This window comes from Anguilla rostrata, chromosome 12 (assembly GCF_018555375.3).
Source record: "Anguilla rostrata isolate EN2019 chromosome 12, ASM1855537v3, whole genome shotgun sequence".
In the NCBI taxonomy this organism is placed as follows: Eukaryota; Metazoa; Chordata; class Actinopteri; order Anguilliformes; family Anguillidae; genus Anguilla; species Anguilla rostrata.
The window spans coordinates 16,105,864-16,133,735 of record NC_057944.1 but is presented as its reverse complement, the minus strand read 5'-3'; the positions used below and the strand labels follow the sequence as shown (position 1 = coordinate 16,133,735).

At 43.8% G+C, this 27,872-nt stretch overlaps 1 protein-coding gene across 2 annotated transcripts; it reads left to right on the top strand.

Annotated features, from left to right (window-relative positions):
- The first annotated feature begins 221 nt into the window (after window positions 1-221).
- Window positions 222-27,872, top strand: pid1 (phosphotyrosine interaction domain containing 1). 2 transcript variants are annotated; one of them, XM_064303664.1, is made up of 4 exons: window positions 222-449; window positions 12,775-12,830; window positions 13,571-13,717; window positions 25,508-27,872. In XM_064303664.1, the coding sequence occupies exons 3-4, from the start codon at window positions 13,583-13,585 to the stop codon at window positions 25,982-25,984; spliced, it is 612 nt and encodes a 203-aa protein (XP_064159734.1). In that variant the 5' UTR covers window positions 222-449; window positions 12,775-12,830; window positions 13,571-13,582; the 3' UTR covers window positions 25,985-27,872. The 2 variants fall into 2 exon arrangements, with proteins under 2 accessions (XP_064159734.1, XP_064159733.1); XM_064303663.1 differs by lacking the exon at window positions 12,775-12,830 and having other exon boundaries at window positions 226-449.

The following is a 27,872-nucleotide window of genomic DNA, read 5'->3' as shown; positions in this document are numbered from 1 at the left end:
CTGTTAAACTACCTTGCTAAAGTGCACAAGAGTAATCCTTATCTTACAAGCAAGTATAAGGGTAATCAGTTCAATAACCACACAGTACATTGCCAACACAATTTGAGAACTGGTACGTGCTTACATACTTGATCCAACGCTTGAGTTTTGTTTGGTTAAAAGAATCATATGGATTGTGTGTTTACTCCTTAATGCCCTCTACTGGTGCGCTCTAAAAACTGATTGAAGGAGGGGGGTTCATGTTTTCGCAGGCGGAGCTCCGTCCTCGCGCACCATTGGAATTCACTGTCTGTTTTCTTCAAATTGCTCCAGATTGCAGCGAAGAGAAGGCTAGTGTTGTGAGCAAGCAGATGTGAGCTGGACTACACATCAGCGAAGATCCAGCTGTAAAATAGCCAGAAACAAGCGATTGTAGTAATATGTGGCAGCCTGCGACAGAGCGTTTGCAGGTAAGAGTGGCGATGTTCTGTTTCGCGTATGTCTTTTCCGAAATCGAATTATTGTAGAATTCCATGATGGATTTTAACATGGTTTTCTGTGTGGATACGTTTGTGTACTAGTTAAATACATATGTACTGCCGATACATTTTGCAGAGGTTTTGTATAAACATAGGATAGCAATGCTATTGTCGACACTGGCTATTGTAGCAAAATATTCGGGTTTCTAATGGGGTGCATGCACGCCACGCACATTATGGTCGTGGTGATGGTGATCATTTTCAAAAATCCTATCTGCTTGCGTTGTCCATCATCCCTACCAAGCGCTTCATATGGTACACACATTGCACGTTATGCAAGCATAGATGGTAATGTACTGGTGCACCAACTGAATTTTTGTTAATGAAATAGTATTGAGAAGTGCGCCTGATGTGCTGTGAACTTGACATAGGGGCCTGTTTTTTCTTGTGTGTATTTACTATAAATAAATAATAAATAAACAAATAAATAAATAAAACTTACTGCCACATATGTATACAAGCTGTTTTGTCTTTAAAGTATACTGCATACTTTCGTAGACGCCCGGTCTTATCCCACCATTTTTATTCTCATATTCCATAGCTAAATGTGATTTTATTAATCACTCAAAGATCAGTAATTAATATGAGGTTTGACCTGTTAGTAACAGGGAAAAAAAGTAGTTAATGACACGTATTTTGCTCTCCCGGGGCGCGGGGTTAGCTGGCTGCACGTCTTTTCCCCCGTAATGTTCTCCAGATGGCGCGACACGGCCTGCCAAATGAACTTGCACAATCTCTCTAGCGCCTGGCGAGGCCAAGGGGAGATTGAATCGTGTAGTAAACTTTAGAAGAGTATTTTTATGTGATACTATCTTCGTATTTCCAGTCTTAAACTGTAAAATATGGCAATGTTAATTTTAAATGCCAGCGTCACATACCACATCCACGATACTATGGCAATTAACAACAGTATGAAAGACGTTGGAAAAAAGCCGAGTAGGCCTATAAGCACATTGAAATAGTCAACGAAGTCCTTTTTTTTTGTGGACACAAATACGACTAAAATCAGTTGATTGAAAAAAGAGACTATACATCCTAAGTAAATATCAATTCAAATAATTATGTGGAACAAATATTTGAAAAAATGTGTGCAACTCTCATTCTTCTCTCGTTCTTCTCAATCAGAGCTGTGTACTTGCTGGCCTCAGACACAGGCAGACCGCAGACATCTGCTTATACATCAACCCTCAAGTCCTGAGGAACAGCAAACTGTCATTTCTGACCTCCATACGCATACATTTTCAACCTAAAGCAAAGTTTGTAAAAAAACAAACAATTATGGGTTCTGCACTGCCCTTAGGAAATGACATCACTGTCACAGCTATTTAAGTATCAGTACTACCACTAATTCAGGTTCTGCCAAATTTGATCATACTCTTTCTTGTAGGTTTATTTACAGGATCCTATTTTTTTTTCTTGGATTGAAGAAGAGCTGTGCATTGTGATTTACAAACCAAAATCAATCACGGACATATCATGTTCGAAATGAACTCTTCGTGTAATACTGAAGGCTCGTGTTAATGTATTGACTGGACCTTGTATGTCATTTTACTGACTGAAATCTATATGTTGTAGTACAGACCTGATACTGTAGAAGTTATAGTATTGACTGGATGCTATTCTAGTGGAATTCAATGTTCTGGCATGGATCCATGAATAAATGGCTGTCAGATGGGTTCTTTCATGCCTGGTGAGAAAGCTGTTGCCATAGAGTAGGGTTTTAAGGGAATGTCATTAATCACATGATTGTGAGGCTTGTGGCCTTTCCATGCTGTCTCATTGCTCTCAGCCAGGTTACCTGTCTGTCCACTGGGTGCTGTATGTTAAGTTAGGGAGGGTGATTAGGACCCTTACTTGCAGCCAGGAAGCTGCTGTTTCGTATTCCAGCTTAGGAAGTAGTGTTGTAACCATGAGGCACTTTGTCATTAACTCAAAATGTCTCAAAATCACTTCTGAGAAGAGCACATCGGTGAGGCCAGCAGCATCATGGTTTCATGCTGGACTTTTAGACCATTTTGAGGGTAATGCACGAGAGAAAATCCACTGATCTGTAAAACCGAGTTGTCAATATGATTAGCTAGTAGGGATGCTTTCAAGGTGTTAGCAGTGTTCCCTCCATAATTGCAATCAGTGTGACAGTTTTTTTCCTTCTATTTCCCGCGTGGTTGTTTTCCCACTAGCAGGCCACAGGAAACAACCTGTTGTTGAATGTTAACCTGAGAGAATACTTTTATGATCCATTGCTTTCACACCTTTGCCCATTTTCTGTCTCACTGTGGACTATTCACTACTCAGTTCCCATGTTTGACAGTGGAAATTTACTTTGGTGCACTTCATTAGGCTTGTTACAATGTTGACTGCAATGCCTTGATCTGTCTATGTTATATGCTGTTAACTAGGGGTTTTAAAATAAGTTTGTGACAAATAAACCTGTGTTCCCTTTTGTGTCTGTCGACTGAATTGTAAATCAGAATGTTTAAATTCTCCATATCGAAGGCCCACCCATTCTCTGACCAGAGTAGTATTCGGTCTATTTACTGTAAAGATTGAAGGTTTGGCCTCACGCCTGGCTGTTATGCCCAGTAAGGACAGGTAAGATACGGCCCTATGAAGAATTTAGATTTTTTTTTCCTCCTAGTGCTCCACTTTGACAAACTGACTTTCTTTAGAATGGCTCTGCTTGTTTAACCCCCCGGCTGGGTCACGTGACTCTTGGTTTCACCGATCTTGCTCTTTTGTGGCAGTGTTTGTACAGATGTTGCTGGTATTAAATTCTATCAGTTGCGCATACACTGCTGAAAGCCGTTATTTGTTTAATGTTTTACGGTGATGCAGAATTGTGTTGAGCACGAGTAAATCGCACTTGTGGCACGTAGCATTGTCTTCTTCTCTTTACCACAGCAGGAATTTTCTAGTTTCCTTCACTTCAAAAAAGTGCTTTTGGGTTTGTCAGCACTTTTAATGTTGCCACACTCTCAACTGTGATTGCACTTCCTTGTGAATCACTCACTTCACATTCTCATCCCTTGTCTTTCTAATTTTGGCCACACCATGGGCTCTTGTATGTACCATCTACAAGAACATTAAAAGTGCTGACAGACCCAAAAGAAATCTTGAAGGAAGCTAGAAGATGCCTGCTGTGGTAAAGAGAAGTGAAGACAATGCCTCACTATATATAGGCTATACCGTCTTGGCGTTCAGGGGAAAACCTGGCTTTTGCTCACTGGACAATTTCAGTCCAGTTTCCTTTAAAATTTATGCACTGGTGCCACTGGTGGCAGAGGGTCTTTGTTTTTGAAATTGAGGCAAATCTGATCACTCCAACTGGGCCTTGCATCTGCAGATCAAACCTGGTCCTTTAAACATGCATTGAGAGACTGTTAGGATTGTTCTAATTTGCACAACACTTTGGGCTCCTGCCACCAAGCAGAAAGCTGGTTCCAGTTGAAGCCATGAGGAATTGGTGTACTATCAGTGGACAGCTGTACCACTCCAAATGCCCCTATATAGAGACTAGTCTATCATATGCTATCTTTATTTTACTTGTAGGCACCAATATGCTTTTGTCTCTGTAACAGAACAGCAAGGCATTGATATATAATAGTGCCATCCATTTTAGCATCCATAAAACGTCAGTGATCTGCCACTAATTTAGTTTTTTTTTTTTTTTCCAGTCTTAGTGAGACTTAAATAATTGAGGCTGAAGTACCACCAGTAAGGGACTGGCTCATCCAGCTATAGATCTAGCTTTTTCATGCATGAAAATTATAAAATCAATTTTGACCAGTAAAATGCCTGAACAGAGGTTCAAGCTGTTGTTCGGTAAATGACCTCAAATATTGATTAAACAAGATGTCTATGTAATAGGGCTGCGTGATAAATTGATTTAAATCAGTTAATTCAAATTTATGTTTTAGCACGGCATAGAAAATGTCTGAATCGTGGAATCAAGGTTTTATGTTCGCCTAATATGTGTGCAAATGTGGCAGCTGATCGCTCTCTGTCAGACAAACATTGCCTATCCACCAATCACGCATCATGTTCTTGGTTACCACGCCCATGAAATGTATTGCCAGTCAGTCTGGCATGCTATCAAGATCTGTCCAGCTGCCACTTGGCAACCAGCAACGCTCCTCGGGAGTATGAGATTTCTAAAAAAGAAAAGGCAGTAATGTAATTTCAGTGATATGGACGTGGTTTGGTTTTGCGAGGTCTGACGTGAGAAAACCGGTGTCCTGTGTAAAGTTTGTAGAAAGTCCATTGCAGCTGATAGTGGCAGCTGGACAGATTTATTCCTGCACCTGTGACAGAAACGCGCAGTGGAACGGGAGCAATCTGTGACACTGTGGATGGCTGCCGTCCCACTCCCCAAACGCATAAGACGTTAGCTACGTCATTTTACAGTGTCATCCCATATGACAAGAAGGATCCAAGTTCATACAGAACACTCACTATTTTATTCTAGTCCTAATAAAGAAAATGTTTATTTGAATTACGTCTTTGTCTTAGTTTGTTTGGAGAAAAACATTAAAAATTGAGATAAAACTGTGAATCGTCCGTAAGTTTGAATTAATCAAAATCTTATTTTAGGCCAAAATAGCCCACCCTTTTATGCAAGTATAGTTACCGGCCCTTAGTCACAGACCTGAACCATTCCTGCTCAACATTTTTGTTCCCTATTATGACTTGAGCCTTTTCTGCTCAACGTTTGTGGAACAAACCTGCCTTTTCTTGGCTTCACACACTGTAAATTCATTGGACATGTCCAATTCAGGCACATCCAGAGTAATATTCAGTTAATGACTGTTACAACATCAAAATCTAGTGAAGTGGATAGAAGAATGTTGTGTTTGGGTTCTTTGTAAGGGACATGTGTCACTGACCTGTCTGGGCTGACTAGTTAGCTTGTTAGCTGTCCATACCATCATGGTTGCTTGCTGACTGGACTTTCTAGTTAGGTGATTGGCTGACTGGGCGCATGACAATGTCAGGTGACATGACACCGTGTTCTTGTTGATTGTACTGCATTCCAAACCCATAAGTACTTTACAGTTACAATATATATATATAATAGGAATCGTAGTGATATTTTGTCTTAAAAAACTAAAATGCAACTAAAATGGGCAGTTAATTTTTATTAATAATCACTGAAAAATGCAACTGTTGCACATTTAGTGTTTTAAAAATCACTTTTTGTGATGTTTTTCATGTTAGCTTCCCCTATTCATCTGTACTGAGAGATTTGCGTTTCCCCTCTATTTTGTGAGCAAATTGTGATTTTTATATTTTAATTTAGAAGATTATAATATTGGGCTATAAGAGAGCTTGGCGGGCAGCACACCAAAAACAACGGCCAGCATTTGTCTAAATGCTGGCCTTTCTCACCAACCCTTATCCACACCAGAGTCAAATGCTAAAATGCAGTCATTTTCCTGGAATCCTGGAGTCTGGAATTGATGCTTCGCACTCAGTTGTGTGTTGCGAAATAATTATTAATTTAAGTGGAAATAAGAAGTGGAAATAAACAGAACTGTTTTGATCAAGAGTAATCTGTGGGAGAGGGAAGTAGAAATGCCCCCCCCCTTGGTTCCCAGATCTCAGAACTGGTTTCTGTTCCTGTTTTGTTCTGTATTTACATGGATTGCAGCTGCACTCCCATCCTTCATCTGCATTTCCTTCTGTTTTTCTGTTCTTTATGCTCTTCTCCATTTTCTCTGATGAGCACAGTGTGGAGGCAAAGGGGCATGGTTTAGAACGAGAGAGGACAGCAAATGGAGTCCCAACCGGGTCCCTCCCAACTGAACCTCTGATGGTGCCGTGTCATGGGTCTTTGTCCCCAGGCAGACCGCTTCATATGGCCGGACGTCAGATAGCAGAGAAGGGAGGGCATTTGACCGAGACTCCTCATCCCTTTAGTCTCAGAGAGAACGTTTTGATTGAAGATTTAATTGTTTATTTTTTTTAAATAATATACTTGGATGTATTTTTTTTCCCTTTGAATGAATACATTAAAGACCCTGTGCAATCAACGTAATCATTTTAATAGTTACACATGAGAAGACACAAAAAAATAAATATTGTAATTAGGGATGTGCAATGATATATGGGTCCCATCAATATTTGCCAGTAATAGCTTAAAATAAACTTGTGAAATGAAGAAAATCCCTTGCGCAAGAATAGCCAAATCATAAGTATCGGAACTTCTCGTAGTTATTATTTATTTTTAATTTATCATTTTTACTAGTTAATCTCAAGTAAAGCTATACAAACTCAGTACAGTAGCTCTCTAGACTCTCTGCATAATGATAAAGTAAACAGATAGTTGAAGGAATGTTGTCATACTAATAAAATTTGTTGTGTATTTCGTTCATATGTTGAAAACTTCATTTAGTTCTTCCATGAAAGTGCAAACTTGGTTGCAGTTTTATGAATTGGTTGTGCTCTGTTGTGTAGCTTAATTGCACAGGGTTTTTAACACTATCAGTCACGCGGTGTTCGATACAACACCATTACTTTCATTGAGTAATTATTCATCGAAATTCATTCATTCAAATAGTTTTTGAAAGCTCTGGCTGAGCCATTTTGGCTCTGGAATGCAGAACAGAAATACCAATGTGAAAGGCACGTCTATGGTTTATATTATGTTGTCATAATGTTAGAACATGTACACATGAGTCTCCTCAAACCAATGTTTATCTACTAGTAAAAATCCACTATTTCATGGAATCAGAGACCTAGCTTTACACGGTGCTGGATGCACTGTAGACTGTAATTATAAATAACAAGCTTATATGGGCTATGCGTATACTAGTAATTAACTTGATGTTTCTTATGACTTTGCTCAAGAGTTTCTCTGACTGGCCTTGACTTGCAGTGTCTCCCACATCTACAAAAATGGTTCTTTTCACAGAGTTGAGCAGTATTAATTATAAAATGGCTCATATTGGGCGGCAAGAGAATGACAAAGCGAATGACAAACTACGAATGTTGGCAAAAGGCTACTCTTCCACATCAACATCCAGTCACACCAGAGGCATACCAAAAGCACTGGTATTTCCTTTTTATTTTGCATAAGGGAAAAGCTGTAAAACGGCTGTAATTTTTATTTGACACTTCACACTTTGTGCCTTGTTATATAATGAGCAACAGGAATGGAATTTAAATTTGAAAAAATAAAATACTGGAAGAAAACAGGAAGCCGCCAGCAAAATTTACACTCGGATTATGATGAAAGCATAACTCAATCATAGTGCATGCCATGGCACATATGTAAGCACAGTAGAGGAGACAATCAATCCTGTCAGACTGTTTGGGTCTGTGTGAAATCCTAATCCCACTGCTGTATGTGGGATTGTACACAAGGTGTGAAACTGAACTCTATTCATAGAGCTCCATTGGAATAATGAATCATGACTGCATTTTCATGTTCCTATCTGACAAATTTTGTGCAAAATAGCCGGAAACAAGATGGTGGTATTGGATTGGGCTCCGTTCACATAATCCATTCACATCCAAGCAAACAGAAAAAATGTAAGATTGGTTGGGAGTGCATATTGGCCTTAACGTCACAACTAGTTCACATCAATTGTTGCATTTGGGTCCGAGCTCTGTGGTGGCATGTTCAAGAAATTGTCAACAAAAGTTGTTGAACCGAAATGAATTTCAGACCACTAGAATCAGTTTGAATTCTTGGCTATATAATAATTTGATACATAATCGCAACACTAATTTCTGATATGCTATTGTAATTTTACATGAAAGTTTCCTCGCTCTGTGTCTGGAATAGAATAGTTTGGGTCCTTTTTGGCATAGACTGAGAGGAAGGGATTGCTTCAGGCCATTAGACTGAGCTTGTTTACTGTTGCGCAGTGTTGAATCACAGAAATGGAATGAGCTGAAGAGAGATGTGGCGATGGGAAGAGTGGAGATCATTGAAAGGTAGTGATGGAGCAAACGGTGCCAGGCAGTGAGAATAACTGACCAATCCAATCCAGTGGCAGAGTAAAGGAGCTGTTCATCTTGCTGTGACAAACCTTAAAGGTACAGTACACAGGACAGCCTGTGTATCAGCTTTAGCGATAAGGTGATTCTACAGTGTAGAACAAAAAGACATTGAAAGTACACACTTTCTTTTTTATTGCATTTGCGTTTTTGTAATGGTAAGTAATATGCACCTCTATTACACGAATGGTGACTATTTCAAACAGGCACCTTTTTTTTGTTTATCTATAAACACTTTCTGCCTTTGCTGGTAATGAATGTAGATAAGTAGAATGTAGGCTAGATTTTTTTTTTGTAGAAAAACAAACTGAAATTGTTGTGACTGTTCTCAGGAGAATGAGGAGACGTCTGCGCTGCAGTGAGACCCCTTGTGGTAGAGTGCGGAAGCGGAGAGGGAGGTGTCTAAAAGAACGGGGTCTGGATGAAAGGGGGAGGTTTGTGATGGGGTGATTTAAGAGGGGATGTTTGGTTTGTGTCTGTGTGAACATAAAACAGTGTCTCTTCAGCCTGTTATTTGTTTGACCTCGAGAGCTCTGGAGTTGGTCTAATTTACGCGTTTGTCCGACCAGCTGTGCTTCGTCTTTGACACTCCATCGTTGTCCGCATGGTCCCCTCCCCACCCCCCAGTTCCTCTGCGCTTAGCTCCCCCAGGACCGCCAGCACCAGTCCTTGTCTGCTTGTGTCTCAGATGGTGAACATGCCTGTTTGGTGCGTGACAGGGTGAATGTGAGATGGTTAATGGTGAATCACTTGAGGTGCAACCCTTGCTCTGAGGTTTGGTGGAAGTGCTGCTCTCTTCCTACAGTATCCTCCACCAATCAGAGCCCTCAACCTCCCACGGGTGGTCTTAGCCTTCATTAATGCTTGTGAATAGCCCCATGAACAAGGGATACTCTCAGATAAGCTATTAGATTGAGCATGTTAGGTTCACAGTGCTGGCAGCCCAGTCTGTTGGCCATGGGCACAGCACAATAGGTGTGGGTTTATTACTTTTCAGGCTGTAGGGGTAGTAAAAATGTTTTTGTCAAAGTGAACTGAAGGCCACTGGTCTTATAGGTTTTCCGTTTGTCTGAGCAATGATTGGCTGATCTGAGAGCAGTTAGTGGTGCCAGTACTGCTCTCCCCGGCCACTCTGAGGACCTCTTGATATTCTTGACATCTGTTAGTCTGCTTTACTCTGCCCTTCATCTCCGCAGCATGTCACGCTGACCTTCTGTGTGTGTGTGTGTGTGTGTGTGAGTGAGTGAGCGAGTGAACGAATGTGTGTGTGTGCCTGTGTCTTTGTGTGTGTGTCTGTTTGTGCATGTTGTTGTGTGTGCGTGTGTGCGTGTGTGCGTGTGTGTGCGTGTGTGTGCGTGCGTGTGTGTGCGCGTGTGCGTGTGTGCGTGTGTATGTGTGTGTGTGTGTGTATGAGAGTGCTTGTGTGTATGTGAGCATGTATGCCTGTTTGTGCATGTACATGTGTGTGGGTGCACGATTGCGTGTGTGTGTGTGTGTGTTTGCCTGGGACCAGCGTTTGATGAGCTGAAGGGTCGTGTATAAAACAGCGCAGTCCCTACAGGAATGCGCCCCCTGCCCCTCCACTGTTTCTGAGAGCCAACATCTGTGAGCTGTTAGACGCATCACTGCTGGAGCCAGAGACAGCGACACACACACACACACACGCACACATACCTTCACAAACTTCACACATACACACATGTGCGCACACACATTCACAAACTCCACACATACACGCATACATTCATAAACTACACTCATACATGCATATGAACCATACAGTACATTCACGGTACAACTTAAACATCCACTCACACGCCGACATACACAAAGACACCCCTCTGACAATTTACAGGGGGTGATGATGGTGACACTGAAGGATTTGAGGCTGTGCTGATTCCAGTTTAAACTGGCACGGGGCAGTCTGTCTCTTAATGGTCAGGAGGGGAAGTGGAAGGAGAAGTGAGTGTGCCTTTGTGTGAGTAACCTTCCTCAGCGGGGAATTGTCTCCGCTCAAGATGTGCCTCTACTCCTGTCAGGAGACTAGTCTCTCTCCTGTTTGGGGAATCGTGTGTCCGTCCCTCTGAGGGACTGTCCCTGTCTGGGAAGGTGTCTCTCCCTTGTGTGCTCGTCTCAGGCCGGGCGGGGGAGTGTAGGCTGAGCAGCTCCCGTCTGCAGTGTCGGTGCTGGGGCGTTAGCCATAGCGTCCCACCCCCCCCGCCTCAGGAAAAGCCACTCCTCTCTACAAAGGATAAGGTATAAATAGAATCAATAACATAAGTAACTTGATATTAAAAAAAAAAAAGATTTTGTCTGAGGAATAAAAAAAAAAATATATGACTGAAAAAATATTATGAATAGAATTCCTGCGCCTCCCCTGGCGGGAGCGCAGGAATGTGGACCTCCGTCAGGAAGCCCGGGTCACGGAGCGTTTGCGCACATGTGTCTCGGGTTTTATTACCCAGGCTCCTCCGCTCTGAGGATCCTCGCCTCGCCTCACGCTGAGGACCCGCGGACCGCGCTGCGGGGCGGGGAGGTCTCTGAGCGCGGGCCGCGCCCCAGGGCGCCCTTCTTAAAGGTGCGCGTCCTGTGCTGGTCCGTCACGCGGAGTCTGTATGTCCGTCTGTGTCCGCGCTCCGGCCCCGAGGACGCGCGTGCGACGTCGGCGGCGGCGGCGGTGACGCGGCGCGAGGCGTTCCGCGGGGGAAATGTGCCGCGCAGCTGGACTCGCTCTGCGTGTGAGACTCAGTCAAAACAGGACGCGGGTCTGAGAGCCGCTCCGGCCCGAGCTGGAATCTGTTTCACGAGCGGGCGCGGGGGGCTGCGTCTGCTCCCCGGATGGGCCGCAGATTCCCCAAAAAGCCTCTCTGTCTCTCACAGAACACGCTGAACGGACGGAGATTTCACCAGAGTGACTACAGCCTGCCACCCTGCGTGTGTACCGTCTGCCTCCAACTCAATATAAAGACAATCTGTCTGAAAAACTGACAAAACATCAATAAACATAATTACTGTATTCTGCTCTAATATAGGCCTGCATAATAAACTGTGATAATAAACATGCCTCCAATGTAATGTAGAAATCTCATTAAAAAGCTTTTTCATTGAGTATACAAGGTAAACGGTACTATATGTGCTGTATTTATACTTTTTGAGCACATGTACTGTATGATCTGCTTCATTAGGGAGTACTAGAACCAGCCCTTTGATTTTTCCTTGAAACAGGTCACATTGTATTTTGTGAAAGGTTGTTAGCTCCTTTGATTTTGTGGGATGTTATGAAACATTATAATATTATTTATAATGTTTAAAATGTGTAGAAGTAAACTAAACATTGATTTAGTTTTTTTAACATCTAATTCCTTATTTTTAGCTATTAAGTTAAATATAGGCCTGTCTCATTACTCATAAGTGTCCCATAGTCAGTCAATTTCCGGAGACGAGCACAAGCATTCATGTTCTTTGAAACTGAGACTGCTGACACAGTACACCTCACTCAACACTTCCTCTGGGTGCATTGTAAGATCCACTTTCTTGGTGTTTGCAAGGCCAACATTGTGGCATGCATTACTAATGTACAATTGTGCATGGAGGTAGCCTTCGGTATAGAAAACCCCTCTGCACTACCTCGTCGTGCCTCAGATGTGAGCAGGTTAGATTTCAGGGCTGGCCAATGACGTGCCTGCCTTAAGGCAGCATGTCCTACTTCAGATGGAGTCCAGCTGCAGCCAGGTAGCGCGCAGTGAGGTCGCTCGGGGGATGGAACTCCAGCTGGAGGAGCTCGCCGTCTCGCACACGTCCTTGCTTGGGCATGAATGCGTGTCTGAATCGCTTTTCCCTTTTCTTGAGTTGTGATGTGTTTCTTGGGAAGTGCGCAGCCGTGAGTGCCAATCTTAATGCAGACACGTGTTTAGTGTGAAGGTACTGTCCGTTATATTGTGAACCTTCTGACATGCTCAGGTTGGAATGCTTGGTCATACAGTGCACTGCTTGTCTGCCCTGAGGCTTTTTGCTTTGGCTTGAATAATTAATTTGTGTACTTTATAAACGGTGACCGTGAAGTTTAGCACTCGGATATAAGAACCATTTCTCCAAACCACTCTCTTCCTCCCCACCACTCAGCTTCACAGCACTGGAGAGTTCCTTTTTGCTATTTTTATTTCATCCGTTTACTTCACATTGGTTTATAGCGCAGTTAATTTTGTTCACTGCTGACAGATTTCGAATCCCAAGTTTTGGCGTTGTGTTTCCACAGACCACATTCTTCTTTCCCCTATAGACCAGAATCCATTGCTGTTCTGTGAATTTCTGGTAAGCTGCTGACTCATTTATACACATGTCTTTTTTAGCATGTACTATGCTGAATCTTTCCCCTATAGACCAGAATCCATTGCTGTTGTGTAAATTTCTGGTAAGCTGCTGACTCATTTATACACGTGTCATTTTTAGTATGTAATGTGCTAAATCGATTTTCTGTTTTCAAAAAGAACACATTGTATAATATTTGCATACCACTACTGAGTACCGATAGAACTGGTGCCAGAATGTGTGGGAAGCATCTCTGCACACTGTGTGAGTCAGCTAGTTATGGTTCGTTAGCTATTTGGTTGGACGTGGGCAGTTGGATCCGCCCACTTCCTTCTTTATTGGATAAAATCCCTAAGCAGTGGATAGTTGCCACACAAAAAAAAAAAGTTTAAAACCCACAGCCAAGGGTATTGCTTTTGGATCTGTTTTTTTTCTGCCTGGGACTCAGTAATATCATTTTCTCAGATTCCCACTTGAGTACAAGGTTACATCTGTTATTTCTATTGACATTTTTCACTCTGTGTACAAACACCCTCTGTGTGAGGAAGGTAATGGAGCGTTCTGCACTGGGTTAGAGGCTGGGAGAGACCATGCTAGTCACAATCATCTGTGTGGTTTCTGGGTGTCCTGGCTGGGGGGGCTGTAGTGCAGAGGGGTGTGAGGGGGTGGCATGGGCTCAAGAGTTGTCCCGCCGTCATGTTGCCTTTGGGTCACCCTGGTGGTTTTGCTTCTCTCTGTTCCAGCACTTCCAAACGATGCTGAAGACCAAACTCACCGTTCTGACCTTGAAGAAGGAGCCCCTGCCGACGGTGATATTCCATGAGCCGGAGGCCATCGAGCTCTGCTCCACCACGCCGCTGGTGAAGAACAAGGCCCACACGGGCTACAAGGTACGCTGCTGTACCTCCGGCACCAGGCCTAAGGCCCTCTGCCCTTATGGTGGCCTCCTGATATGAAGTAAAGTATTTGCCACGACCTGCGTGTTGCACAGTTCAAAAGACTGTTTACTGAGAAAACTGTGCCCTGACACGTATTGCTATATGTGTTTACGTAGCGGTATGTATTCCCGTGTGTTTATACGAACTGCCATGTTTTTCCATTCGTGTGCATGCATTTTTATGTGGGTCTCAGCTGATTCAGTTTACTCTGTGGCTCTGTCTCAGTCATAAGAAAAATAAACTCTGTTGTGGAGTTAAAATAGTCAGGTAAATATACTGTGTTATTGTTGCATAATTTCCGGGAAGCCAGACAGTACCAGTGCGGTAAACACTGTAACACCAGGGAAAATGCATGGCATTGTGGGTGTGCGTGTGGGTTTGTGTGTGGGTGTGTTTGTGGGTATGTGTGTGCATTTGGTGGGGGGCGGCACATGTGGGTTTACTTCAAGTCACAATAACACAAAGGGGGAGACTCATTTCGACAGGGGCTTCCTGCTAGTCTTCTGCTAATAATCACAAATATCACAGTCATGTACAGTGCCGTGAAAAAGTATGTGCCGCCTTCTTGATTTCCTGTGTTATTGAAAATTTGTCACACTGAATGGTTTCAAATCTTTGTTAGACAGAGGGAACCTGAGTAAACACAAAATATATTTTTTCAATTATTAGTTCATTTATTTAATGAAAAAACTTCTCGTCTGTGAAAATAAGTTATTATATGTGCACAGGAAGTGACAATGCCCAGTCAGTTCACTCAGTATTCCAGCTATGATCAACTGGACTGCGGCCTTTCAAGAACCACAGGTTGCTGTGCACTGAACAGGCACATCCCCATTGCATACTCAATGTCCAGGGTTAGATAATGTTAATAATGGTGGCAAATATTTGGGGGGGCAGGGGGCATAAATCTCAGCTGGGTCAGAGGTACTTTAAGATGTACTTCATTTTCAGACTACTAGGAGGTAGGTGTGTGCTTGGGGTGTTATTTATGTGTGCAAGGAGAAGCCTGAGGTTTTAAAGAGAAATTATTTTTGCATTCGTCATATGCGCAGACAGTAACGTGCATATTTATTGATCAGAAATGTTTGTCCTTCTTGACAATATTAGATGGACAGGCAGACTGCTTGAAGACATGCTGGCAACTACCCTAGAATTATAAACATAAAATAACGCGTGTGTTGGGTTTTGCAACTCAGATGGTACGTCAGCAGGTTGGATTCATCTTTGGTGGGCTGGGCTCGGACGTAGTTCTTTAAGCCAGGCTTAAGTTCATATTAGAGGTGGTAAACAGCTGTGAGGATGTGAATTAGGTATTGAAGCATTTCGAGCCAGGACTGGGCATATTCAATAAACCTTCAGTCAGACTTTCAGCCAATCCTTGATGTACGCAGCCCTGATTATAGTGAAGCCTTTCTCAGTTTATTTAGTCATTCCCTGGGGAAGGCTCCCGTACCAGGACTTCTCTGGGTGGGTGCGATGGCCTGTATCCACCCTGCTCTCCAGACATACTCCCTCAAAGGGAGCTGGGAGAGAGCCTGCCTGCGTTGTTATGGATACCGCTGCATCCATTTATCCAAGAATACTCACTGGAAAGAAGAGCTGCGATTTGTTTCATTCTCATTTTTTGTGCATCTTCCATGACTCGGATGTTCAGAAGAATAGGATTCGCTGGGTTGCAAATGACTCTGTCAGGAGAAACGGGGACCAGCCAAAGTGTTTCAGGTCTCTGGTGCACGGCTGCCCCTCTGTGTGGGTATCTGTGCCTGTGGCAGAAATAAGAAAAGCTTTGCTGCTTATTTAGGCTGGCAGATGATGGTGTGAAATGGTTAATTGTGTGCCCCATCTCCCCTCATACACCCCCCTCCCCATAGTCACTATGCCAGAGCTAACAGGCGCAGTGAATGGACAGCTGACACTGGACTTTGAGAGCTGAAAAGATGCAGCGCAACTCTTTAGCTCTGGTCTGAACCGCATTCCTAATGTTCCCTCATTAACCAGCTACGAGGATTAGAATTAGCTTGGTCTGGATCAGCTAGCACAACATTAGCTCCAGGGCTGGAAAAAAGCAAGTTCAAAGCTTTTGTCTGTAAACTGAAAGTAACATTTTGTTATGTGGCTATAATTAATTGGAGCTTTTCCCCCTAGCCTTTGTTGCACAAATTTCTATTGCATAGAATCTTAATGAATTGTAATGTGGGTGTAAAGGAAACTATGTGAATAACATGGGGAATTATACAGCTGTCTGTTTTTGCTGTAACTGTGACACCCTCTTCTGCATTGGTGGCCATTTCTTAAGACATAATTACTCGTCAGGCATTTCTTAACATTCGTAGAAATGTGCAGAACATTGCTCTGTTTGATGCAGCCTAAATGACTAGCCTCCGTATCGTTTTGCATGTAATCAACATGGGCCTGGAGGTGGGCGGAGGAGTGTGGGATTGTGCAGGGGAGTGTTTCTGCTGGCCTAGCTACGGTCTGCATCCCTGTGATTACACAACGACCCGACCCAAGCTGAGGTACACGCTGTTGCCATGGTGACACAGCCGCGCGCCGGTGAATGCTGAAGAGAGCTGGGCATCTTGTGGCCAAGGCTGTGTGTCGTTGTAATTTTGTAACGCGTTGAGTCTTTTTGCCCCCAACAACTGATCCAGGATCAGGGTATTACTCACCCTCAACCCACTGGAATTATCTATTACACTTTCAATATCCACAATGTCAGCAGTTGCTTATCTCAATGGTTCTGATCTTCCAGGTATTGTATGACATATCTATTAGGCCTAATATTATAGAAATATTTTATTGAATTTGAACTTGTATTGCTTTCTATGGCATCTTCAAATACGCATAGTGTTACAACAAGTCTAACAGTCTTGCGGTTTGGGAGTCTTATTGACTGAATAGCTAATGGGAGAGTAAACAGATGATTGGGCTGCAGGACTGCACTGGTTGTAAGTGGTTATCCACAGCCGTGATTCTGACATTTATGACCAGCTTATGTTGGTTCACCTAAATTCTGTACCTCCAGAAATCTTTAAAAGATGTTACATAAACTCTATAATTTGAAATGCTTTTCCAAACATATAGTACTTCCTCCATCACTTATCCAGTGCATTAATCTGAGTGTAGATTCCCAGTTATGTTAAAAAATAGAAATGGTGGATGATAGCTGGCTAAATAGTCCTTAGTTCAATGTGTCAGACAGCTGGGATACTGCTTGTGATTTCCTTTTATTTGCTTGGAAGCTAAATAAAGGGAAATCACCAGCAGTATCCCAGCTGTCTGACACATTGAACTAAGGATTCATCCACCATGTTACAGCACCCCATAACTGCACTTATTGTTTGTCAGTTCACTTCGATAGCAGAGTTGACCAAGTTGCATGTTCTGTTGGACAGGTCAAAAAGATTGTTTTTGTTCCTGGTTGGCCCGTGGCAAGGCAGTAATGTTGCTGCCTTGTGGAGCTGGAGCCCAGGGTATGGTTCCCATTTTAGTGAAATAAGCCCTGTGCTTCCTTGATCACCCCCTCATGCACACTCAAATAATTCTGCTTCAAGTTCAACAACAGTTCAAAAGCCGGAGTAAAGCTTGAGGTACTTAAATTTCCCCTTTATTATTGTGGTATTTCAGGCTGCCAAGCACTTCAACAGTTGATATAGCATTCAATATTTCCATATGTATTCATGAGGTCACAATGTTTCATTGTAAATTTGTTCACAGGTTCCAAAAGGCTAGTTTGTTGGAAGTCTGAAATTATGTTAGGTGTCTGTACCAGGTCTGCATAAGCTACATGTGTTTTTAAAGATGTATTTGGAAAAATACTAACACAGTATCTGGATACATTTTTCTGCTCAGCAAGGATTCTGGGTGGCTCAGGATTCTTACTGATCCTTTGTGTGACTGAGGGGGGATCCGTACAGCTGAACTGCGAGAGTGAGAGTCGCTCAAGGATGAATGTGGTCTCCCAGCCGTTTCCAGTTAGCTGCGGGTTCTGCACGTACATATTAATCTCCATAACCGCCTGGGTTTTCCAGAAATTCCTCTCTTTGATATGAAGAACACGTGGGTTCTGGTGTATTAGCCGCAGTTTGAGCTCCGCTCATTGGTCCTGCCTCTCGCGCTGTCCGCGCTGTCATACAGGGCTTTACATGCAGTGAGAGACGTGCGGAACAAAGCACTGTTGTACTGGTACACTGTGGATACCATAAAGCTGTCTGGAGGGAGAGGTGGCGGGGGGAGAGCCAGAGAGCGCAAAAGGGAGAGAGAGAGAGGGAGAAAGGGGGAGGGGAAGAGAGGCAGGGTGAGAGGGAGGGAGAGAGAGAGAAGGAGAGGGAAAGGGAGATGGAAACAGCTACTGGTGTGTGGAAGGGACACAGGAAGAGGGGAGCTAGAAACAGACATGCAAATGCAGTGCCACCGTGGAGTCTGCACAACACTGCGGTTACCTTTGTTCAGTAGCAGGCATGCTGCATAACACTTGTTTGCTCAAATACCTAACGCTGCCACTGCAGGCTTTGAGGTGTTTAGTTTTGTATGAAACAGAGTCATCTCCATGCGTTGGCAGGGAAAGCGTACACCTCTGCTGGCCTCCTGTGAATATTTATTGTATGAAAGTGAGATTATTTTTCATCTGCCCGTGATGTTGACAGCAGGCAGAACACAGACAGGCACAGAGAAGTTCGCCCCCTGGTGGCGAGAATCCTGGTATTTCTGAAAGGGTTGAAGGGGGTATGAAAGCCCCCTTTGTGGAGGTGGAGGTGAAGCGAATGGTGTGGGGACCAGTTGGGGTGAACAGGGCCTCTACTGTACACCGTTTCCACAGCCCCAGACGGAACCATGTTCAAGGCCGACAAGAATGCATCGAGTAGGGAAGAATGTTAACTTCCCCAGGAATGCAGAACTGACTTTAAGCTTTTGAAGGGGGGCTTAGTATGAAGGGGAGGGGGTTTCGTGCGAGGAGGAGAAAGTAGGATTTACAGTTTGGATAGGGAGGGGGCAGTAGCAGTTAAGAGCAGTTCTGCTTGGGGACTGAGCTTTGGGGGAGACTATTCTGTAGATTCCCAGTCTGAAATGTCAGTGAAATAGTGAGTGATGTTATAATGCAAAGTCTGCCGGATGGTTGTGAGGTCCGTAGGCTGTGTGTTTGTGAACAGGAGGTAGAAGTGCGTTACAGCAGGGGGAGTGTCGCTGCAGCCAGACAGACAGACGGCTCTCTGTGCACTTCTGTCTCTCTGATTCTGAAAACAGCTGTGCCTGTGTTTAGTAAACAGTCTGGAGCAGTGTGGTCAGGGACAATCTGGGCTTGCAGCTGCAGGACCTGTCCTGCCCTCTCCCAAGCCCCCCCCCGCCCCCTATCCTGAGCCTCTTCATCTACCGAGAGGTGCTCTGGGTATTCCTCTCAGCAAGGGTCTCCTTTAGGAATTTGGAATTCCTTTTGGGATTCAGGCAGATATAATTACGGATGTGCTCTCTTGCTCTGTCTTTCTCTGGCATGTTAACAGGATGTTGTCTGGGCCATGGAAAATGAAATGGTGCTTTAGTCTTTACATGTTTGGCATCACAGGCACTTCCTTTTTGAAAACTGCAAACCCTGACGAGCTGCCACTGTGCAGCCCAGCACTGCAAGTGTTAGTTGGCTGTTGGCCTGTGCAATGTGAAGATGTTTGAAATCGTCACACTGTAGGGCTGTCTATGTTTCCTAAATTTGAGTTTGAACAAATCCCATAAGTAAGAGAATTTCATTTGAATTTGTTTGAATTTCCTGCCATCAAAGTTTCAATAAAACGTGGCCTAAATGCATAATCATTGTGGCCCAATTTTAATTTCCCATTAAAACTGTAGGCAAATAGTTTAAACATGCTATGCTAAAACTCTAAGAACTAAGAAATGAGAACAAAATAAAATCTGGGAGCATCATAACAATGCCAGTGATGCCATTCACAAAAATTATGATGCATGTGTCCATAATTAATTCACAACAATGGCATGTCTTACTTAAACTAAACAGGACTGACCCATCAGGAGGGGAAAAGGCATCTGTCTTTGGAGGGTTATAGGGCAGTTGCCACTTGCTTACCTTGCAGGTGACTTCCTCCTTGGTTATTATTTTGCCTCCAATGGCATAGATCCTGTAATATTTCCAAGTGGTGCAGTGTATCTTGGCTCCTCCATTTTAAATGTATAGCCTCTACTGGCCACATTGACAGCAAGACCCACACATGAACTTTATTTTTAGGCTACCTACTGTAATAGTATAGCCTCCAGACAAAACAATAACTTGGCTTGTTGTTTATCGGTCTCTGATATTGAGCGCCACCACGAACGCAAGATGAATGAGCACAGAGCACCGGTTGGCTCCTAATTTCACCCAGGCAATGAGATAACTCAAACCTTTAATTACATATTCAAAATTTTCAAACATGTTCAATTATCGAATGAAAAAGTGACCGCACTATCACAGTCCACCAATTGTGAATGGAGAGAGACAGTGTAAGTGTATTTTCCTTGATACTCTGCTGCCTGTGTCACCACACGCAGGCGTTTCCCCAGTGCCAAGCTTGGCCTGACACTGTGAACTGTGCAGACTTGGCCGTGCCACTGCCACTGCTTTTTGTGTGCCCCACGGTATTTTGTGTGTGTGTGTCTGTCTGTGTGTGTGTGTGTGTGTGTGTGTGTGTGTGTGTGTGTGAGTGTGTGTATGTGTGTGTGAGTCTGTGTTGTGTGTCTGTATGACTGTGCCTGTATGCCCGCAGCTGCATTTCTCTGCGTCTGTCCACAAACTGTTTTCAAAAACCAAATCCCAGCTGAAATGCAAAAAACTGTGTTGTTTGTATGGTTTTAGACAAGACTGTACCTGGTAATTTAATTTGTCTGTTTCTGTGGGAAGTCTGGCTCCCTCATCTCTTACAGTGTATTGCTCCATGAGCTGCCTGCAGAACAGAGCCACTTTTGGGGATGAAGTCTGGAAGAATGGGAATAAGATCTGCGCCAGAGGCTTGATTTCATTCTTCTGTGCTTCACATCTCACACCCACACCAGCTACTTGATCACATTGTTGGTGAATTAGTGGTGTTCTTTCAGGTTCCTCTGTGCTAAAAAATGATGATTCATTGTGTTTTTCTTCATTTGTTTACCTGTGCATTCCCTTATGAAAATGGGATCGACTGCAATATATTGCAAATATTTGGACTATTTTGAAAATATGACAAATATGTTTCACAGTGATATATTAGATATTATAATATGTATATACATGTATACGTGTGTATATACACATACACATACATACTGTTACTGTTAACATCCATAATTGCAATTTAACAATGTATTGGAAATCTGTCCTAATATTTTTCAAAGTCAGTGGTGGAGGAGTGGGAGGGACGTGAAGGGGTAATTAAATTGAGTGAAATCTTGTCTACCTTAATTTCTTTTAAACCACCGGTCGCCTAGTAACTTTAGTCTGTAGTGAAACTAAAATAGGCACTGAAGTTGGAAGAAATATGGGAAAGAAGATGGAGTTAGGCTTAGATGTGTGGGGCCAAATGAACATAATGTGGCAAGAAGGTTATTCCCAGCGAGAGATTGCAAAGGAGCTTAAGATTTCCAGGTGCAGTGTTCAGTACACACTCAGAAGGGTCTGGCTGATTTCAGCCGATTTAACTACCTCTTCACCTCCCTACCACCCCTCCACCACCCACACTGCAAAATGATTGGATAGACTTCCAGTAATTTGTTTATTGTAATCAAAGCCAAAGGAATCTATTTATATCATTGTGTAGGTTGAGGTTGTATGTGGTTAGCGCCTATATTCACTGTAGATAAGCCACTGCTTGTTTCAGAGTAGATTAGCTGCAGGTCTTGGCGGTCGGGGATGTGATTTCATCTTTACAAATTAAGTGCTTGCATGCAATGTGTGCATCTGAAAGGACGTATTAATCTTATAAAAATGAATTCACTACTTTGTAGTCTGTTAGTTATTGCATTTACTGTAGATTGTCCTCAGGGCTTTTGCGTGTGTGTGTGTGTGTGTGTGTGTGTGGACATGCGATGCGTGTGTGTGTTTGTTTGTTTGACCAGTAGTTGTTGCAGGGGCTTGATCAGAGACTGTCTGGTCTAAAGGTCTCCAAAAGCAGGACTGGAGGGCCTCACAGGGCAGATTGGGGTGACTCTTCTCCCTGAGAGGATATAAATCTCCTCATATAGTTGTTAGAAGGGCTTCACTTCAAAGCGCATGCCTTGACTTGCTCAGTAAATGTCCCCTTCCAAAGTCATGTGTTCCATGCGAAGGAAAGTGTTTATCTGCGATAAATAACCTGTTGAATACACATGCCATTACAGGCATTTCCTCCTCATTATACTAAAACATAGTCCTGCTGCTTACCATGGAAGACTGTGGCCTCTTCTTTGAAGTGAAGAGTGAATAATCTTGGATATATCCAGGAAGCAGTGGATACTCAGTAATCTCTTCAATAAATTGGAGTCATTTCAGATATCACCAGTATCTTTGATATCGCTCCAGTAACAGTAGCATAATCTCAGATATGCCCACTCAACTGTTAGTAATCTTAAGTATTTCTAATGTAATTAGAAATCAGATATGTTCAGTAAACAGTGAGTAATCTCATATAGTCTACAAAACTGAGTTGACACTGGTTTAGTGAACCAATTGTGTCATGGTGGGTGTTAATGTTCGCTTAAGTATTTAAGCATTTGTGTCCACTGACAGTGAGACTGCTGAAGTCAAAAACAGACTTTCACTGTCTCCTTTGGATAATGTGAACACAGATTGTAAAACTGCATAATAAACACCATTTGCTAATCTGAGTCTCCCACATGTATACAGAGAGAGATGGAGTCAATTTTCTAAAAATGGTCACGTCTTTGTCTGTTGCCACAGCAACCTCCATGCATAACCCCGCCCCCCCCTTCCAGGTGGATGAATGAGCTGGGTGACCAGAACAAATACATTTACAGGGCAGCCGTCTGATATTCCATTCTACAGAAAGACAGTGAGAGGGTAGCTGTAACGGTTGAGAGGGAGTCTGTAGCTCTTGTTCCGCCCATGGCTGGCTCACTTCAGGTTCAGCCCTGCTCAGCTAAAGTGTGATTGGTCAGTGTGTCCTTGTCACATGGGCGGTAGCCTGACCTATCAGGCTCTGTCAGTTGTGCTGTATCACAGTCTGATATGCTGCAGTCTTATGTAGGCAGGATTCCAGTTGCAGATGGTGACTGAAAGCCAGAATATTCTCAGAATATACTCTGATAAAAGATGATCACACTAGCCACCCTATCCAGCTATCATAGCAAAAGGCCCATATGGTTACTAAGTCTGGCTACAGCTCAGTGGTTTCTTAACCATTTATTCAAATGAGACTTACAGTACCACTGAATATCTTTGTGAACTTGGTTCATGGCCACCGTGTCAACCGAAGGCTGGCAAAACCATCAGACTTTTCTCCTTTTTTTTCATGAGACAAATGTGTCTGGCCATCCAAAAACAATGTTCTGTGGTTTGGTAGCACAAGGGGCATTGTATGGCCTCATTGTCTTACTTCCTGTCAGAGGTCGCTATAAATATTCATCAGTGTCATTTGTACTCAAACTGTCTGTGTAACATGGTTAGATCTTCAAATGTGACTTTCAAGCGAAAGTTCGGACTGCACAGTACAGTGCTTGCATTAATGAGTCATTATTCACATTACTACAGGGTCATGCTTCAGTTTACTGTTGTCATGGTGGTTAGCAGTGTTTCCTGAGGAAAATCCCGTCACAGCTTGGTAACCGCTGGCCAGTGAAGTCTCTGGCCATCATTCTGCGGGCAGAAACTTTGTGGTAGACACGCCTCCATCTGCAGGGACCCAGTAGAAGCCTGTTTCCCCTGGTAATTTGCACTGAGCAGTTTTAAATGTGCTCCGAGAGTTTACATTTTAGGAGAAAAATAGGAAGAAAAGTGGAAAGGGATAAAAGTAGCCAAATTTGGACTTTTGTGGCCACTGGCAGGACTGGAACTCCAGAAGCAAAACAAATGAGGAACAGTGTGAGGTTTTGGTCTCTCTCCCATCTGTCTGGACTGGGACCAGGTCTCATCGTTTGTGCCACACAGTGTCTCAGGCACAGTGCGTCTTAGTCTGTGTCTGTTTGCGCCACATTGTGACACTTGTGTCAGAAAAGTCAGTGTCTGACTGTGACTCAGTTTGCCTACATTAGAGTTCCTCGTCACAGGAGCAGGACCAAGTCAGAGTGTCGCTGTGGGAGCCTGAATGCATTTTGTGGACATCTCTCTCTAGACTGCCTCTTTCTAGCATGTACATGCTACACTTGTATCTAAACATGCTATTTACATTCATGAATCGTTGTGCATGTGCTGTACGTGTGTGTCCTGTGTCTGAAGGTGGGGGGTCCCAGAGGGGCTCTCTGGCCCCCTGGGTTATGTCGTGCTTTGAGAGGGGCTCCGTTTCCATGGAAATGACAAACTCACTCAGCTCGAAGTAATGAACTCTGACCCAGAAAGTTAAACTGCCGCCCCCCGTAAACACAGGCCACAGTCAGGAACAGCCAGCTTTCCCTGTGTGCCATTATGTTATTACACTGTTTATGTCACGCTGTGCAGGAGATGCTAACGGGACTGCAGCTAGCCCAGAGATGAAAACCTCTCTCTCCATGGCTGATGGTAGCAGTTGCTAATGGCTAATAAATATGTAAAAATGAAATATGATACAAGGAAAGTATACTTTACAGGGCAGGCCAAGACTGCTGTGCTATTTCCATTATGACAGTATGACATTTCCATCTGCTTATCCCAAATGGTTATCCAGCCTAACTAAATTGATTTGAATCTATTCATATTAAATATTTGTAGATTTATGCTAGAGCAAAAATGAGTTAAACCTCATAAAAACGGTCAGCTAGCAAACTAAAGGTTCAAAGACAAATGTTTGTTTGATATCCCGAATAATTCCCATATATGAGCCAGAAATAAAAATTGTATTGAAATGGAGGAATCTGCAAAGTCACCAACACTCCAAACCTGGATGCAGTGCTCTCAGACGGCAAGGAATTTAAATAATCCTTCCATGAAAGTTAGGATCCCTGCGGATACAGGAAACGCAGCCCACCCCATCTCAGTTCTCTCCCCATCACTCTCACTCTGTTTTTAGTACTCTCAAACATCCTCTCTTGCTCTCATTCATCCAGTGCTTCTCTCTCCCTCCCTCCCTCCCTCCCTCCCTCTCTACATGATCTCTCCCGCTCTCTCTACGTCTGTCACGGATTGAGGATTAATATTAATCTGCCGTGCGGCGTGAGTGCCATTACGCTGTCAGGAGCGAGAGGAGGAGAGGCACCCGCTTCATCCAACGTCAGATCTCTTCTCATGTCTTCTCTTCTATGCATGAGAACGCATAGAGAGTCGACACATTCAGATTCGTTCAGCTGATAGCGAATCTGGAGCGCTGGATCTCTGCCTCTCATTGGTTTACTGAGTCATGTCACCTGTCCGTCACTCTGTGTAGTCATACAGCAATGTGCTTAACATGTCCTTACGGTGACTCTTGTTGATACTAGAGGGATTTTTTTTTGAGTGCAAAAATGGTGATTCTCAATCTATTTCAACAGGCAATTTAAAAAATAATTGCTTGTCTATTAGGAAGTGCCAGAAGTAATGTAGGACTGAAATGTTGACTGTCTCATTGCAGTGAAGGTGTTATTTTTAAAAAATAGCATGAACAATCTCTGTGGTCCCTGCAGGTGACGTACCTGGGCAAGGTGACGATCTCGGGGTCGCAGTTCCTGTCGGGGTGCACCGAATCGGCAGTGACTGGGCTGTGCCAGCGCCAGCCGCCCAGCCAGGAGGACGGCGTCTCCTCCAACGCCATCCTGGAGATCCGCCCCTTTCAGGTGAGGCTGCACCACCTGGACGGGCGCGGGGAGGCCACCGTCGCCATGGACACCTACCAGGTGGCGCGCATCGCCTACTGCACGGCCGACCACCACGTCAGCCCCAACGTCTTCGCCTGGATCTACCGCGAGATCAACGACGACCTGACATTCCAGATGGACTGCCACGCGGTGCAGTGCGAGAGCAAGCTGGAGGCCAAGAGGCTGGCCCACTCCATGATGGAGGCCTTCCGCAAGACCTTCCACAGCATGCGCAGCGACGGCCGCATCCACAAGAGCTGCTCCTCCGACGAGTTCCCCGAAGACTCCACCCCCGACGACGGCTGAGCGCCGGCCCCGCCCAAGTCCTCATGGGGACCCCCGGAAACAACTCTCTGGACCGACCCGGAAAAATAATCCCGACTGACCAACACAGGAAAAAACAATGACTGACCAACACAGAAGTGATAACAGGTGATGGAAGGATATGGGGGGTGGTTGTGGGGAAAAGTAGAAATCGTCAAAAGAAACGGAAAAAAAACACCTTGTATAAACAGAACAGACGGAAGGAAATCATTCTCTCGGCCTCTATGGTAACTAGCCGCCCCACATCCTCATGGCCAGTCGAGTGCTTGTAGATACGTCTCATTAAGACATCTGTTTAAGACAATTTACGTTCCTGCTCAATTCTGCCAGCCCCCTGGCACTATGGGAAAAGGCTTTTTTAAATAACAACCCTCCTCTGAGCCCCCTCTCGCTCCTCTTAGCCCAGTCAACCATGGACCCTGTCCTCCTCCCCTTACTGATAATTGAAGACATTTGGCTGACAGGAAGCTCTGGAGACACTGCTGTACGTGTGGGTCACACAGTTCTCTCCTACCTTGCATCACTTCCTGGTTTCTTCTCTCAAAACATGTGACTCACTGCCTGCTGTCAGTGTGGTATAAGGTTTTACAGACTGTTGGGTGTTCCAAGTATCAGTCTGGATGGATTTTATCACTTTAGTCTCATATTGTTCCCAGCCAGGCTGATATATCGTGCCATATCTGACCCTGTATTTCATGATGTTTTTGATTGACCAAATGTAAACGAGACCTTGGCTGGACTCCTCCCACACACCTGGCCCCTCCCTCCTCTCTGAGCTGGTCTCCTCATTCCGGACTGAAGTCCTCAATATCACGCCTCCTCCCTGCACTTGGCTGACATGTAACAGTCTTACAGCGTTGCAGGAATGTTGTGAGAATGTTACACATATCTTCACAGGGACTGGGCCCAAAGGGAAAGTTTAGATGTTAGGGGAGAGCGCAGACACACGGTGGGGCACTGTTACTGGAGTCTGACGGTGAGGGGGACCAACATTCCTCTTATGCTGCTTTCTTTTTTAAATCAAGCTGTGGCAATCGGGGTGGGAGGGGGGCATTAAGAGCTCGTTTCTGTGGCCAATAGCTGAAGGATTAAAGGAGTGAGAGTGGGGGAGTCGGAAGAGACGGAAGCCCCATGGCTGCCTTGTCCTCTGTATGCTGTATGATTGTGTCTTGTGCTCTCTTCAATTTTTTGGTACCTGTCTCTTCTGTTGATTTATGTTTTTGTACATTTCAGCAGCAGGAATCTTATGGAATCTGTCAAAGAAGGGTGACTCTGGGCAGAGATATAAAAGGGACCGTTTGTCTTGTTAATTTGCTATCAAGTTTACGAGTTGTGTCTTTGATACTCAGTTTGTCTGTGCAGCCTCTGAACAGAAAGGCTGACAGGAATGAGTCGGTTTGTCCAAGAGCAAGAATTTATCACCATTTCCGGTGACCGTCACGAATAGGCGATAGGTCAACGGAACAATCTGATACGTTTCCTGTGATCAAAGCTGAATATAGAGGGCACAGGTCAGTATATATTTCTAAGTCATTCGATAAGCTTGTGTAAATACAAATGTATCTGTTTCCAAATATTACAATATAAATGTTTATAGCTATTTTGAATAAACAACAAGCAACCAACCAGTGTTTAAGCGCCAGCTGTGAATATGTAGAAAGATCCTGTAGTGCTGGAAATTCAAATTGAAGCCTTAGCTGTATGTGGGAGTAAAAGCTTAAAGAAGGAATGTTTATGAAATGGTAGATTACTGTGTTACGTCTGTATCCAAAAGTCTGGGATTTGCTTTAAGTGTTTCATAATGTTACGGTATGTGTTTTCTATACAGTATTTGCAAAGATTAAAAAAACATATAAACTATTTACCATGA